A 17,608-nucleotide genomic window follows, 5' to 3' on the forward strand; every position below is an offset into this window, starting at 1 on the left:
ACTGTTTAATAACAGCTGTTATCACCATCGCAAGCTGACATTTATTGAGCACTTAACCACATGCTGGCTACTGTACTGAGCACTTTACATGCATCACCTTACTTACCCTTCACAACAACACTGTGAACAAAGATTCCATGTTGTTCTCCATCAGGGAGGCAGAGTAAGAACTTGCCCAACGTGACACACTAATAAAGGGTGGAGTCCACACGTGAGCCCCATCCTCCTAACACTATGCATCCTACCTCTCAAGCTGAAATACAGACGTTTCTTTTGTACCATTATTTTGTGTCAGCAACTACAAACCAAGTGCATGAACCAGTTGGCCACTCTGCATGTTTTGGCGTAACTCCTTGCCTTTCTGCATGAGCTCCCACAGTCTATTACCATGTCCTTGGCTTTGTAATTGATGGTGGCTATTATCTGAATGAACAGGTGTGCAACTGCTTATATTCTGTTGGCTGAAGAGGAAGCAACAACCATTGCTGAAGCAGAAAAACTATTTAAGCAGGCCCTGAAGGCTGGAGATGGCTGTTACCGACGTTCTCAGCAGCTACAGCATCATGGATCCCAGTATGAAGCCCAACATAGTAAGGTTTCCTCCAGGTTGTTGCATTGGGGGATCAGATTTGTAAAAATTATTCATCAGAGCAAATTTTTAGTCCAATTCAAAATATGATTCTCCTAGACATGAGAAAATATTGGCTTTTGCTTTTTTTAAATACTTCTTTCCTATAAGTATAGTTAGTAAATAATTAACCTATAGCTTCATTACTGTTTATATTAACATTCTCTTTCCTGCCCTTAGATTCCTAACCCCAGAAATAAATGGCAGTAACCTTTAATGGTAACCTTTTCCCCTCCCAAATGCTTGCATATTTCTGTTCATCAGTTGCTTCTGCTCATAACTTTAAGACCCAGTTGGGAAACAGGATTTAAATTAGCCATAGTGTTAGCAAAGATTTTATCTTACAGATCTTCTACAACATGGATTGAAATAGGACAATTAAGAACATAACAGTTATTGGTGATTGTATCAGCATTTATCTCTTATGTAAGAAACATTGGTATTAAGCTTCCAGAGAGAAGGAGCCATGAGCTCCTACTTATCTTTTTTGTTAAAAATAATGCCTTTTTAAACAAGAAAAAAGGAAAAAATACCCTTTTAAATTTAAGATAACTTTGAAATCTGAGTCCTTTCACTTCAGTGCACTAAACTGAAAGTCAGTGACATTTTGGAGGGGGGAACAGTATAGATGCAAAACAACAAAATTGTTTCTGGAATTTCCTGAGCCTCTTAACTCATCAGTTTGTTGGTTGTTTAAACAGAAATTTAGCAATCCTTGTGGTAAGAGAGTAAGTATTTCCATGGTCCAACCAAAATTTGAGAGTATTTCTATGGTCCAACCAAAATTCACAGTTATTTTGTTTCTCACTTAGTTTCTCCCTCCTAAAACTTAGAGAGTAGGGATGTATGTCCTTCATATTTGAGATTATAAAATTAAATTTTAATGTTAAACTTGGATTTGGTGTATAAACTGACTTCATTAGTCCCCATAACTAATGTGCCAGCAAGATCTTTGCATTATAGCCTGCATATATGTGAGTATGTCCACACCTGTACCATATCAATACCTAGGTTTTTATTTTTATTCTGTAGCGTGTGTATGCTAATAAAGTCTCTAATCATCATCTGTCTTTAATTAAAAAAAGTATTTTAGTGTAATGCAATACATTTTGAAGACAGACTTGTAGTCAATCAATGTGCATTTTGTGAACTAAATGGAAATCAATACGTAAAATTACATAACCTGTAATACAACTTAAATTTTCTTTCTTTTCTTCTCTAAATTAAATCCTTTCAACCTGTTGCCTGAATCTATCCAAAAATATAATCACATTTTAAAAATAATTTGTAGGTACTTGGCAGATTTTCAGCACACATCTTGTTCTCATTGTTTAAAACTTGAAATGTTAGGACTTTAGTCTTAACATCTTTTAATAGCTGCGTATTATACATGCACCTAATCTATAACAGGTGTGTCATATTTTTCTCAAACATGGTAATTTTATTGAGGATTAAGCACATGCATGTTCTCACTGGTCTGGAAACATATCCAAAAAGACATATAATTAAATAAAAGATTAAGATGAGAAATTGTTAATGTACTTTTTAAGAGTCATTTTACTGACTATTGTTATAACTATTTAGCTTGTCAATTCTTTCTCTAACACTAGGGTAGTTTTTCATTTTGTTGCATATTCTATTGTCATATCTGGAATGTGTTATATTGCCATCTAAAATCAACTGCTTTGGGGACCTGGAGATGATTATGATGTCACTAGTGTTAGGGAAAAAAAATAATATAAAGCAGAGGTTCAAGATGAGGCTTCTCCAGACTTAATGTCAAGAATGAAAAAAAAATAGTTCATCAGGATGCAACCCGAGATTCACCTCTGCATCTTTACCAAAAGAATGCACACTTGAAGAATGTGGAATTCCTGCTTGCAAACCGAATACAATGTGGGTATGTTCATTTTCGCAGCACTTTCTGGCAGATGATTTTATTTATTATCAAATGTTTAACATCCTAACTCAAAAGCATGGATTAGGTAATCAGTCACATGATTTGACTTTTGGGAGTCTAAGTACTTTTACTTTACTCTATATTGATTCTACTATTAACAAATTGTCAATGCTCTGATGTTTTCCTTTAGGGGGCAAGGCAAATGGGCCTCTGTATTTTTTTTTTTTTTTTTTTTTTTGATTTTGGTGTTTTATGTCTCCCTCTTCAGGACGAGACACCAATGTCTTGGTGTACATCAAAAGAAGGCTAGCAATGTGTGCCAGAAGACTCGGGAGGACCAGAGAAGCAGTGAAAATGATGAGAGATGTGAGTTAAAGTTTGTGTTTGAGATCAGTGGCTTACAGATATAGGAGCCCGCTGAATGGCCATAGCAGTCTGCACCAGTGGTGATGTGGTGGTTCTGTGGGTTCCGGAGCCAGACTGTGTGGGATTTGACTCTAGTTCCCAATTTACTAGATAAAGGACTTATGTCCAGCAAGTTACTCAACTTCTCTTTGCCCTAGTTTCTTCATCTCTAAAATGGGAACAACAATAACGTCCTCACAATTACTTTTTAGAATGATTTGAGCACTAAATAAGATAATACATACAACACTTTTAATAGGGTGACTGACCTATTTTAAAAATCTCAATAGATGTCCTTATTATCAAACCTTTGGGGCTGCAGCTGGAAGTCAATAATGAGATCAGCCATGTTAGCTAACTGATTTTTTTTTTTCTGTGTAGTTGTTAGAAAGATGTGAACTAATTATGGGTCAAATTACTACTCTCAAATTTAATATTATGAGCTAATCCTATTGTAGTTGTTTCAAGCATTTTCCTAGATTCTTAAACCAGGATACTTTATTAGTAGTAGTCAAGATAAAAATTAAGAAGAGAGGAAATAGGTGGGAGTTTTAAAACAAAAAAGAACCAAGGGAGGTTATGATTATTTAACTTTAAAACAAATAGAGGTTTTAAGGGAAACCAGTTGGGGAACTTTGATTTCCATGTTTTTTGTTAGTAGGAAATGCTTTTCATAAAGAAATTGACACCAGTATGAATTGTATTTATAGGCTGTTTTCTTTTTAAAAACAATCTCAGAAAACCTTTGTCAACATTTCATTCTTTTGCTGAATTAGAAGTCATACATAACTGTGTATTATAAAAATGAAAGAACCAAGGGGCAAGATAAAAGTGGCCTCTTGCTCAATTCTCAGCTCATGGATTTGAGCACAGGAAGACTGCACACTTGGTGAACCTTTTCTCAGTTTGTCTCTGGAAAGACAGTTATTCTTGTGAATTTCCAGTTACTCTTTGGAGGAGGGAGCGCCAACACTCAAGGCTCACCACTGGTTATTTCTGCAAGTTACAGCAGTATGTGAAAAGGCCCAAGTGAGGCTCATGCTGTGGTTTTGGCCAGTCCATTAAACAACAGTGTAGCCCCCAAATCTGGGGAGAGGAAAAAGAAGGGAAGATTATAAAGGATTTCTCTTCAACTGCAGGTGATAGATGCTCTCTAGGCCAAGCCACTGCAGAAGGAATCTCCCTCCATTAAATTATTTTTGTTGAAGGAAGAATTCAAAGAATGTTATATGGTATAAGTGCTCATTTTAAGAAAAGAAGATTTCTGCCAAGATATGAACTTGCTCTCCAAGCTTTTTGACTTAAAGAAATTCCATTCTTTGATATACTTCATCCTTCTACCAGTCACTTTGGTGCTGAAGGAGCTGGGAATTTTAGAAAGGATCAGGTGTTCCTCTGTCTTAACCTGGCCCAGCTGCATTCAGCCTTTAACAGAATTTTCTTAACTTTAATTCGCTTGGAACAGGCATGGATAGAGGAGCTAATTTTGGTGATTTTATTGAGTGCTTAAGTAACTTAATAGGAAGAACAAATTCTGATGATTTTAATTTCAGTTTTTTCTGTCAGTCTCCTGCTTATCATTTTCAGTGCATACATATAAAATTTCATGTGATTCAAATCAGTACATCTACATTATGATTTGCTTTTTGTTTACAATTATTTTATATTGACAATTCCATTGACTGACCTAGTTCACATACAGATCTTGGGGGAAAGATGGATGCAGTGGGAGAAACACTGGGCAGGAAATCAAAACACCTGGGTGTGGATCTCAGCTTTGCTCTTTACCAGCTTCATGATCCAAGGCAACTTCCTTATTAATACCTTTTATGGGCTTTTCATTTAGTCTTCTGTATATTGAAGATAATTATTCTACCTGAAAGGAAAATTGATGGGGAGAATTATATAAGATAATGTGTAAACACCTGACATAGAGTAGGCATGCTTACAATTTTTTTCCTGTTTTTCTCCATTATGTAACTATGTCATCATTTGCTTGACCATTCTCATGATAACATTTTATGATATTTCTAATTCATTTTTCTTGAATTAATTGATCAGTTAATTTCTCTCTCCCTCTATTTAATCTCTCTCTCCTCTCTCTACATATGTGTATACATGCATACACATATATATTTATGCATGTTTGTATATGTATATATGTATTTTTTTATATTACATCTGGATCTGTCATATTCTTAGAATACGAATACATGTGGTCCTTTTTCAGAGTTTATGGAGCATCCAGTAGATGTGAGCCCTCTGGTGTAACAATCCTGTAAGGAACACTCTCAGACATAGTAGATATATGTTTTAAAGAGAAATATTCAAAGTGTTCCTTCCTTCAGGGACTCTTTTTATCAATCCTTGCACCACAAACAGAGGAGGGAAGGTTGAGGACCCTTCTCTTTGTTAAAGCTGTGGCTGGTCCCAGCCTTGCAGGAGACAGTTGTTGGTAAGGCCTAATTTGTTTGGCTCCTTTCTGGTCCTGGGTCATAGATAATTGCGACTTCACTGAGAGGTTCACTCCTTTAACAGCATGCACATAAACCATCTTGCTGGAAGACTTTCTCTGATAAAACAGCTCAGTAGATTCCAGACAGCCTGCTGATAGTCTAGGCAGGATGATCTAATTTCTCATTAAGACACAGCCATCCTCTCCCCATATGCACGAGTTTAAACTTTCCTAGAGCAGACTTTAAAGTAGAAATAGAAATGTCAGAGTTAGAATGCCTTCCATGTAGAAAGCAGAATCATTTAAAGAAATTTCTCTGGAAACACCTTAAGGAAGGGGAAACTTAATTGGTAAGAGATTCTGAAAAAAAAAATGAAAGAGAATTCTGGGAAGGACAGCCGTAGATAATTTCTTAAATTTTCATGGCAATACACCTGTGAAATATTGATAAAGTAAACACATCAGCTCCTTAACATCAAAATTCATCACTTATTTTTTGAAGCAACACATTAATTATTTTGAATTCCCAGGATGTTTTTTTTAAAAAAACTCATTTTGATTAGCTTCCTTTTGCCATCACAAATATGGAAGCAGCACCTTACTGCTAAGGGAATATTTTGGCAGTAGGCAGGGCTAAGAAAGCATGCTGGCTTTCTCTTTCTTTCTTTCTTTTTTTTTTTTTTTCCTTTTTTAAGACAGGGTCTCAGTCTGATGCCCAGGCTGCAGTGCAGTGTCGAGATCTTGCTACAGCCTCCACTTCCCAAGCTCAAGCCATCCCCCCACCTCAGCCTTCCAAAGAACTGGAACTACAGGTGCACACCACCATGTCTGGCTAATTTTTGTATTTTTTGTAGAGACTGGGTGTTGCTATGTTGCCCGGGCTGATCTTGACCTCCTGGACTCAAGCAATTTGCCCACTTCGGCCTCCCAAAGTGCTGGGATTACTGGCCTTCCATGCTGGCTTGTCAACATCACTGTAATATAAGATGTTGTTATTTAAAATGAAAAGGGTTGCATTTTCTGCTTTATTAAATTTAAGGAAAGGTCTTTCTGCTTGCTCTCATGTTGGTAATTTTGCCTCTTTAGCATAATATGCAGCACAATTTCTTTTTTCCTTTTGATATCTACTGTTTAGCTAACCTCAAGTTTTCCTTCTGTTTTTGCCTGCCCCTATTTGAGTAGATTTGGAAGGAATGACATAGGTCGGATGACCGTGGTCCAGCCCCTTAGCCATACACTGTCAGAACTGGTTTGGATAAACTAATAAGGATGGGATAGATTGCCTGTATGAAAGAGCAGTATCTTGTAGACAGAGGCAGTCAATAAAATATTTGAATTGGTAAGTCAGAGAGCTATGGCTTACAAATTCCCAGTTAAGGCGTTGCACCTGTGACCTTTGATGCCCGCTTCTTGTTGATTATTACACCTCTTTCTTGCTGGTTTAATTCTGATTGTCTACCTTCCTTGAAAGTGATAATATTTATTTAAAAAATAATGTAAACTAAAATGAGTTCTACTTAGAAAATTATTGCTGATGCTCATTACATACCCTTTTTAGGTCATTAGAGATAACCTGGGGTGATTGACCTTTGGGAATTAGTGTGATAGTGTGAGGATGCCCTTTAAATGATATATGAAGAGGAGCACGTCTAATGAAAGCATACTTTAGAAAATATACACCTCCAAGACTAATCAAAGTCTGTAGAACATTAAGTACTGTTGATTTGCGTTTGGGCCCACTTACGTTCATGAGGGAAAATCTTTATGAAATCAATGATTTGTAAAAGAGAAATACTATGCTCTTCCAAAATTGTTTGTAAAACATATTTTAGAGAATATTTTACAACATAAATTCTGTTTTTATTGCAAAGGTGCAAAGATCTTTTTAGGAGGAAAAATGTGAAATGAATGTTTTGGAGGTAATTTCTATTGCCTTTTCTTTCCCCTTTTCCTCATTCTTAAGTTTCCTAGTTCCTTCCTTCTCTGCCTTTCCATTCCAAAAGTCACAGTATTTCCCCTGTATACAGTATTCCTTTTTTTTTTCTTAAGTTTGTCATGGATCATATTGGTAACCTGGTTGATAAATTGATCTCAATGTTGTTAAGCTTGAATGTTGAAGAAGTGAAGGACCATCCTGTGGGGATGGGGAGTGAGAAGAGTCCCTGTAATACCTCAGGCAATCAAGTGTTACTTGAACAGTTACTTTGAAAGCTTTGACAATATGCAGGTGTAGCATCGAACTAAAGACAGAGTATACAGTGAAATATGTTAATTCCTCTTAAGTGTTTCTGAAATGATTGTTGGCATGTTTCAAGATTTTCTTTGCTATACTTACAAATAAAGAAAAAGTGAGTCTTGAAAGTGGATACTAGACATAAAACCATACTGATGTTCAAAGTTCTTTATATCAACCCCTGCCTTCTTTTTGATCTGAATTGCTTTTCTGGATTTGCCTGATATTATTGTTTAAGTTTACTTAGTAAGTTATTGACAATTTGTGTGTCATGGAGAAAGGAAAAGGGTTTAACTAATGAGAGCAAATAATAGATTTATCAATCGTTGATTTACCTAATGGTAACCACATCAGTAATGATGAATCATATTTTATCAGCATTCTACTCTGTATTCACTATGCATAATGAAGCAGGTGGTAAACAACCCCTGATGCGGGTGAAAATTTTAGCTGGAAATAGTGTTATTTTATTTGCTATTAGGTATTTCCATTTACATGACTGATAGCCTGAGCTGTTACTATCAAGATTTCTCATATGCTGGATGCTTGTTGTTCAGTGTATTGAGTAGTATACCCTAGAACCTAGCATTTATATAGCTGGCTAGATGCCTGTGTCTGAGTAAGTGATTTAGCTTCCCTTCTCAAAAATCCTGTTTTGGGCCTGCTTTTCCAGGTATGGATCTTTGGTTTCTGTTTCCCAGCTATATCTACACCAGTTCTTCCCTTGCATGTCTGCTGTTCTGCTTTTCGCCTTCCCAGGACTCAGTCGTCGTTTCACTCAGTGGCTCCAGTCATGACTGCCTTTTTTCTGGTTCACATTTTCTTATTCTTTTTACCCTTTAGCCTTGATTTTGATCAAGTTATACCCACATTGCCCTAAACCACCCACCATTCATCCATTCATTTATTCAATGAAAATATATTGAATCTCGACTCCATGTCAGCCCCTGTTCCAGGTGATTGGTATAATTAATGAACAGAATAGAGAACCTTGCTCTTACACAGCTTATATTCAGTCAGGGAGGATAAATGAAAAATAATAAACATAATAAGTGTGTTTTTATAGTATATTAGAGAGTGAAAAATGCTGTGGAATAAAAGATAAAGTAGCGCAGTACAGGGAGGATGAGGAAAGCCAGTGGGTAGAGAATGTGGAGGCCAGGAAGTCACATTTTTCAGTGGGATGATCAGGCATATGTGACCAAAGACTGAAGGAGATGCTGAAGTTGGTCATGTGATATAATTTTCAAAGGCCCTGAGGCAGCAATATACCTGGAGTGTTCAAGTAACAGCAAAGGAATCCTGGATGGATAGAACTGAATAAGCCCAAGGAGAGAAGGGAGGGAGCTTAGAGATCATAACAGGGCTTGTGGATCACAGTAAGGATTTCAGCTTTTACTCTGGGTGAAATGGAGAGCTTTGCAAGATTTTGAGCAGAGGAGTGATATGACCAGTCCTAATTTTTTTTTTCTTTTAAGACAGATTCTCACTCTGTCTCCCAGGCTGGACTCCAGTGGCGTGATCTTGGCTCACTGCAACCTATAGACATATAAATTGAACACACACATGACACTATTCTACATTCTGTTAGACTGTTATAGTCACAGTTTCTCTGAAATCAACTGGATTTTATCTTCCTGAAGTTCCTCACCAACTATATTTTAAGAGGGATCTAATCAAATCCCCCAAAATGCCCCCAACAAAGCATAAATTCGTTATACTTCACAAAAAGATCAAGAAGTCACTACTTAAGATAAAAATGAATAGTGCCTCCTGGGTTTAAGTGATTCTCCTGCCTCAGCCTCCCAAGTAGCTGGGACTACAGGTGCCTGCCACCATGCCTGGCTAATGTTTTTTGTCTATTTTTAGTAGAAACGGGGTTTTACCATATTGGCCACACTGGTCTCGAACTCCTGACCTTGTGATCCACCCACCTCGGCCTCCCAAAGTGCTGGGATTACAGGCATGAGCACCACATCTGGCCTCATCTTAATTTTTACAGGCTGCTGTGTGGCAGGGGAGAAGCCAAGGAGTCAGCCAGCGGGCTCTTGTATTAATCTTGGTAAGCCACAATGGCGGCTCAGGCCAGAGTGGTAGCAGAGGAGTGGTGTGAAGTGATCAGATTCTAGATATATTTTGAAGGCAGGATTAACAGAATTTGCTAATCAGTCAGATGTACAATACAAGAAAAAAGAATAGTCAAGGCCGATTCTAAGTATTTGCCTTGAAAGGGAAGGGCTTTCTGTCAGTTAAGATGTGGAAGCCTGGGGGTGAAAGAGGTTTTTTGAGAGAAAAGTATGAGTTCAGTTTTGAACATGTTACATTTGAGAGAGCACCTATTCACTTTTATCATAAATAGTGACTTCTTGATCTTTTTATGGACTATGACAAATTTATGCTTTGTTGGGCATTTTGGGGGATTTGATTTGATCTCTCTTGAAATACAGTTGGTGAGGAACCTCAAGAATATAAAATCTGATTGATTTGAGAGAAACTGTGACTAACAGTCTTGCAGAATATAGAATGTAATGTCATATCTATAGATCTCTGCTTCTCCTGTTTTACTCAACACTATTTTTCAGCCCTGTATTTGCTCTGTGTACCTCTTGTGTCTAGTTTGTAGTTTCTAACTGCAGCATCATATTCCATGTTGTGTTCTTACTCTGTTTTACTTAACCTTTCCTCTAGTGAAGGACTTCCAGGTTTCTCTCAACTTCCCATTATCCCAGCGGTGCTACATTGAACATCTTTGTAGACATGTGAGAAACATTCATTAGGCTGTACCCTCTAGGGGAGGGATTGTACACGTGCTTGATTTCAGTGAGTCCTGCCATTACACTCTTCAGAATGGCTGCCTCTGATTGTCTAAATTCTCACCAGCAATACCTGGCTTTGCCCATGTATCTCAGTACTAGGCTGTGCTTCAAGCAAGTCTATGTTTAATACACATATTTATATATTTAAAAAATGTATTACATAGCTTTTCATGATGTTATTTCATAATTTAAAAATACTATGTAGATTTTTCTTCCTTTTCATTTTGTATTTTATTTGCCTCTTTTTACTCTATTTTCCCTAATTAGTCTTGGCAGAGGTTGTCTATTTTGCCAGTCTTTTAAAAACACTTAGGTTTTGTTTATTTCCTCAACTTTTTTGTTTTTATTCTGCTTTTTTCTTTCTATATTTGTATTATTGTTTCTTCTCCTCATCCTTCTTGCCCTCCATCCTCTGTGTTTGTTGCCTTTTTACCATTTGATTCTAAGCATTTTAAAATTTCTTTATAATTTTATACCCTGTATAGTATATTTTAGCCCCCTGTCATTGATTTATTTTTTTTTCTTTATATTATGCTTAGAAAACATACATCATATGATATTGATTTGGGGAGAATTTGTGGACAATTCCCGAGGCCTAGCATATGGTCAGGTTTAATAAATGTTATATCTGTGTTTGAAAGGAATATAATCCCTGTTGGGTGTAAAGATTCATATGTATTTACTAGTTTGAGCTTATAAACCATATTATTCAAATCTTCTATATCAGTTTATTTTGTCTGTTTGTGCCTTCAGTTTCTAAGAAGAATGTGATAGAATATTCACCCCCAGCTGTTTATTAGTCTGTTTTTTCCATGCTCAGTTATTTTTTCCTTTATATATTTTGAGGTTCTATTATTGGGTGCATTTATGTTGGTGATTATTATGACTTATTGGTATGTTGTTATGAGTATGTAATGTCCCTTATATTTCTTCCTTGAATTTTTAAACTTAAGAATAGCTCCACTAGCTCACTGGGATTCATACTTGCATGGTTTATTTTTGTCTAAATTTTATAATCAAGCTTTCTATAAATTTTTGATGGATCATTTGGATCTGTAAAATTTTTGATGAATATTGTCTTTATTCAGATCTGAGGATTTTATACTTTTGATTGGCATGTTTATCCCATTTGTGTATAGAGATTAACAGAATAATTACTGCTTTTCTTTGTGCATGTATGCTGTCTTTCATGTTTTGTATGTCATACTTTCTCTCTTCCATTGAAAGAATCTCCACGGATTCAACATTTTAAATTTCTGTTTTATTCTTCTGATATTCCCAACTCACTAAGATCCATACTTACGTTTCTTGATTAGTTACTAAGCTTATCACTCTCTTAGTATCTATACATTATTTCCAAATGATACAGTTAACTTAGCATGTGCGGCCCCCGCTTCCCATCCTAAATCAGGCAGCAACCATGGATATTTGTGAACAGCTTTTCCTTCTGGGAGATGTGTGGGGAGCACTGATGTCTGAGTTTCTGCTGGCCTGACAGGGTTGCTTCTATGAGCAGAAGCCAGTAAAGTTGTTGATTTCTAGGGTAAGCAAAGATATGATCACTGGAATCAGACATATTGCAGACCTGGGCTATCAGGAATAGAAACCGTAAAGCAGGCAAAGCCAGCAAAGCATGAGATGACCAGGGAGGACAATGAGTTGGGTCTCCTAGGTTTCTCCCTTTTTAATAATCAATGCAAAAGCATTGATCATATTTTTCTTGCTGTACTGCTATCTCTACTTCTGGTTAAGACCAGGCACCCTGTTAGCCTTTCCTCTCTCCTTGGGCCTGGGGAAGCTACCTTTCTGACTCAAGAATCTTCAGATACACAAAGCTACTTTATGAGACTTCCCACTAAGCCATTTAAATACAAGCTTAGGCTCTAGCAGGACACCTTTACTCTGCCACCAGTAAAATTTTTACTGCCTAAACAGAGTAAGGCCAGTTACCACCCTGCTTCCTTCCCAAACACCCATTTCTTGAGATCAGATGGGCTGTCCTTCCAGCTTAATATATCACTGTCCCATTTTCCACTCTGATTCATGACTTCTTGTTGTTCCCTGGAGGGTTAGGAGAAAGTCTTTTCAAGTTTTCATTGGGGAGATGCTCTCCGCTCCTACTCTGACAGGCTCCTCTTGCATTTAGGCGTGTAGAGGTATTCTTACCCTCCAATTTTTGCTCTATGTAAGTATTTCATTTTATCACCTTGACTATCCTTGTTCTACCTTTTTTTTTTGAAAGCATCATTTTTTGAGCCCATTGACATTTTATTCTAATTTGGATGGTTAGCTGTGGTTTTGTGTTCGTTTGTTTTTCTTAAAGCTTGATTCTGCTTCTTTTCTTTTCTCCTTTTTCTTTTTTAATTGGAGGAACTTACTTTGGAAGTCTGGTTATCTTTGGCTAAATGTTAACATTTAAAACCAAGGCACCAAAAAGTTTTTGGAGGCTCTATGTTTATATCTAAGGCTGAATGCCTGATAGATTTTACTTCTGTTTGCCTAGGCAACTGGCTTATCACTTAATCACATACTCCCCTCAAATATCAGTACCTGGATCTTTTTTTTTTCCGTAGTGGTTCATTTTCTCCATGGAAAGACTGTCAGGTCTTTTGCTTGTGGAGTATACACCTGACTGCCACTGTTTCTGGGATTAGGTTGGGAGATGAAGCTATGTCATTCAGTATCCAGACTGTCACCTTAATTATTCTGTTTTTAGCACCAGGTATCACTTAGTCCCTCACTATGCCTGATATCCCTGGTTTCATGGTTGTCTGAAGTGGGAAAGGGAAACTAGAGTATCTAGTCAAATGTGGGTATAGACTTAAACTCAGTCTTGTTCTCTGGCTTCTTCTGTGCCTCATGCCTTCAAGTGCTGAGGCCCTGAGGGATTGTTTCCTTTTTGTTTGCATCTCTTCCTGAAAGTATTTTAGGAGCTAATGTTGTCCACTCTGCTCATGCAGTTACCCATATTCCATAAGCTTTACATCACCTAAAAATTCTTCATAGTGTTTCATCTTCTCTTGACTCTTCTGTTTGTGAATTTATGCTTTTTTAAATTCTTCTGCTTTTTGGAAGAAGAGGGGTTAAACACAAGTGGCCAGTTTAGCATTTCTCTTTTCAATTCCTTCCCTCCTGGAACACACTCTTTTCTTGCTCTCTGTGGTCTCCCACTTGAGTAATTTCTCTCCTGCTTCTCCATCTACTCCTTTTCAGTCTTTTCCCTGGCTCTTCCTGCCTGCAGCTTCTCAGTGCTGGAGGGCTGCAGCCTCTGCCTGGGCCTGTGTTCTTCCCTGTGACACTCCTTTCCCAGCCATCTCACTTGGCCCTCGACTCTGAATACAGGCTGTAAGATAATGACTCCTATAGTTGTATCTCCCTCTTAACTTCTCTGTTAAACTCCAGATTTATATTCATTTGCCTACCTGACATCATCACTTAGGTATCTAATAGGTATCTCAAACTCAATATGTCAAAAAAAATTTGAACTTTTCAATCATTTACTCCAAATCTGTTTCTTCACTATCTTGGTAAGTCACATTACATCTACTTAGTTGCTCATGGGAAAAACCTAGGATTTGTCCTCGATTCCTCTCTTTGTCTCACCTTCAACATTCAATGAATGTGTGCAATTCCTTGTTGGCTTTACTGCCAAAGTCTATACAGACTCTAGTCTCCTCTTCCAACAGCACTGCTATTATCCTCATTCAGGTTACTGCTGTCTTTCATCTCAGCTATGCAGTTGGTCTCCAGACTTCCACTGTTGCCCGTCTAGAGTTCATTCTGAAGAAAGTAACCCAAACTAGTTTTTAAAACTGAGATCAGCATTTGTCACTTTTCTGCTGAAAAGCCTTCAGTGATTTACCATTGCATTTTGAATAAAATACAAACTTCATACATGGTCTGCAAGGCCTCACATGATCTTGTCCCTGCCTAGTCTCCTGAACTCAGCTCATGCTACTCTTTTGCTAACTCACTAGGCTGTACTCACACTGGATTTCTTTTTGAGTGTGCCAAGCTTGCTTGATCCTTTGCATAGGACCTTTGCACAGGAATAGACTGCTTCAGATCCTCTCTTGGTTCGCTCCTTCTTGTCATTTATGTTGAGCTGGAATAGCACTTTAGAATGGGCTTTTCATGATGCCCCGTCGAAGGAGCACTATGCACACACACTCATGTGCACACACGAACACTTTTTTTTTTTTTTAAAATTGAGTCAGAGTCTCAGCCTGTCATCCAGGCTAGAGTGCAATGGTATGATCTTGGCTCACTGCAACCTCTGCCTCCTGGGTTCAAGCAATTCTCCTGTTTCAGCCTCCTGAGTTGCTGGGATTACAGGTGGGTGCCATACCACTTGGCTAATTTTTTTTGTACTTTTAGTAGAGATGGTGTTTCACCATGTTTGCCAGACTGGTCTCGAATGCCTGATCTCAAGTGATCTGCCCACCTTGGCCTCCCAAAGTGCTGGGATTACAGGTGTGAGCCACCGTGCCCAACCACACTACTTTTTTTCTTATTTTTAAATTGCCCTTCCACTTTTGAAATCATTTATTTATTTACTCATTTATTATCTGTATTCTCCATTTTAACTAGAAAATAAATTCTAAAAGGGCAGGAACATCATCTTCCACAGAACATGATAGATGGGTACTCAATTTTTGTTGAATGAATGAATGATAGATAGGTACTCAATTAAGTTTGGTGAATGAATGGATGGATAGGTGAATGCCTGGATGGGGAGTAAAGGGGTACACTTTCCACCCCAAATCCTGGTAAAAGCCAAGATAAGAGTACTCAACTAAGAATTTATGACCTCAGGCCAGGCATGGTGGCTCACGTCTGTAATCCTAGCACTTTGGGAGGCCAAGGTGGGTGGATCACTTGAGGTCAGGCATTCGAGACCAGTCTGGCAAACACGGTGAAACTCCGTCTCTACTAAAAATGCAAAAAATAGCCAGGTGTAGCGGCATGCACCTGTAGTCCAAGCTACTCAGGAGGCTGAGGCAAGAGAATCGCTTGAACCCAGGAGGTGGAGGTTGCAGTGAGCCTAGACTGTCCCATTGCACTGCAGCCTGGGCAACAGAGAGAGACTCCATCTCAGAAAAAAGAAAAAAATTATGACCCCGTACTAAAAGCTCTTTTTTACCATAAACACTTCTTTAGTTTCTTTAGTGAACACCTCTCTGATTACAGAGTAGTCAGTCATTTTATTTCCATTAAACTCGGGGCAATCAGAAAGCTTGCTCAGCCCAGCTGCCCTGAAGTCAAGTGTTTAATTACATATGGCTACTGCCTGACAACCCACTCCTGCTTTCTGTCTCTGCCAACTCCATATTTGGAGCCTTTATGAGGCTTTTCTTAGAACAGCTATAGCTTCTTCTGCTGTGGCTTAATCAAGTCCTACTTACAGTTTATCTTGGAGAAAATTGTTAAAATCTCTTGACTCTGCCAGCCATTCCTCCTGCCTGCTTTGCTGTTTTCATCACACGTATAGATTTATCTCCTTCAGTAGCATTTTCTTTCCCTCCCTCCCCCCTCTCCCCCATCCCCTTCTCCCTCCCCCCTCCCCCCTCCCCTTCCCCCTTCCCCCTCCCCCTCCCCTCTCTCCTCCCCCTTCCCCCTTCCCCTTCCCCCTCCCCTTCCTCCTCCCCCTTCCCTTCCCCTTCCCCTTCCCCCTCCCCTTCCTCCTCCCCTCCCCTTCCCCTCCCCCTTCCCCCTCCCCTTCCTCTTCCCCCTCCCCCTCCCCTTCTCCTCCCCTTCCCCTTCCCCTTCCCCTTCCCCTTCCCCTTCCCCTTCCCCTTCCCCTTCCCCTTGCCCTTGCCCTTCCCCTTCTCCCTTACCCTCCCCCTTCCCCTTCCCCTTCCCCTTGCCCTTCCCCTTCCCCCTTCCCCTCCCCCTTCTCCTCCCCTTCCCCTTCCCCTTCCCCCCTCCCCTTCTTGACAGAGTCTCACTCTCTCACCAGGCTAGAGTACAGTGGTGCGATTTCGGTGCACCTCAACCTCCGCCTCCCCCGTTCAAGTAATTCCCCTGCCTCAGCCTCCCAAGTAGCTGGGATTACAGGCCCACTCCAACATGCCCGGCTGATTCTTTGTATTTTAGTAGAGATGGGGTTTCATGGTGTTGGCCAGGATGGTTTCGATCTCCTGACCTCGTGATCCACCTACCTTGGTCTCCCAAAGTGCTGGGATTACAGGCGTGAGCCACCGCACCCGGCCTTTGATAGCATTTCCTAATAATTTCAATAGGTTTTGTTGCAGGGGAGAGGAGTGGCCAGGTTTGTTCAGTCTTCCAAATGCATTTGTTAGTCTTTTGCCTGAGTTCTTTTACTGCTGTGATGTGGGCTGTATAGAGCCTTCACAAGTGGATCCAGAGTGTATGCGTTAATAAATAACTCCATCTGGTGTTCTCATATATCACTGATTTTAGGGAGATAATTTTTTAAGATCTTTTGCTGAAGAGTCAAAGGTCATTGTATGCTGCTTCTTCAGAGTATAATACATGTCTGTCTCAGAGAGAGAGAGAAATTTCACTCCTGTCTTGAATAGTTTCCTGTTTCAACCTGCCTTCTATTTTTCTAATGGAGAGACACAGTGCAAATGTTCTGGGTTTCATTTAGTGGTTACTAAATCCACTTGAATAGAACAACCCCATGTGGATTGTAGGTTCATTTTGAGAGATTTAAGAGGTAGAGTTAAGAGAAATTGGAGACTGGTTAAGTTTTTGTTTTTTACTTTCAGGGTGGTGGGTGTTGTATGAGGAAGAGAGTAAGAAAGATAAGTCATAGATAACGTCTAGATGTCTTGCCTGGGAAAGTGGGCAGAAAACATTGCCATCATGGGGATTGAGACTATAGTCTAAGTAGCTGGTTTAGGGAGGGGTGGGCAGGAGGAATGATTTCAGCTTTGGACCTGCTAAACCTGTGGGTCATCCAAATGGAAATATTTAGAAGGCAGTGGGATATACAGACCTTGGGCTTATAAGAGAAATGTGGGCTAGAGGAAGTTCTGGGAATGATCAGCATGGGAGGTGATTTATGAGATTATGGAGGAAAAAGTGAGTAGAGTGAAAAAACAAGAGTAGGATTGATCAGTCAAAGGAGACTTGAAAAGTGACCAGAGAAGTAGGAGGAATGTTTAGGCCACTGTTGTGTCATGAAATCCATACCAACAGAACA

At 39.0% G+C, this 17,608-nt stretch overlaps 1 protein-coding gene across 19 annotated transcripts in view; it reads left to right on the top strand.

Annotated features, from left to right (window-relative positions):
• ST7 (suppression of tumorigenicity 7) overlaps positions 1–17,608 on the top strand; it is a 306,671-nt gene that overhangs the window by 202,341 nt on the left and 86,722 nt on the right. For all 19 annotated transcript variants that reach the window (XM_017975480.4, XM_017975482.4, XM_009002742.5 and 16 more), the window contains 2 exons: positions 436–590; positions 2,797–2,894. In XM_017975480.4, coding sequence (XP_017830969.1) covers positions 436–590; positions 2,797–2,894 — 253 coding nt within the window. The remainder of the gene's footprint in view (positions 1–435; positions 591–2,796; positions 2,895–17,608) is intronic.

Source organism: Callithrix jacchus, chromosome 11 (genome assembly GCF_049354715.1).
Source record: "Callithrix jacchus isolate 240 chromosome 11, calJac240_pri, whole genome shotgun sequence".
NCBI lineage: Eukaryota > Metazoa > Chordata > Mammalia > Primates > Cebidae > Callithrix > Callithrix jacchus.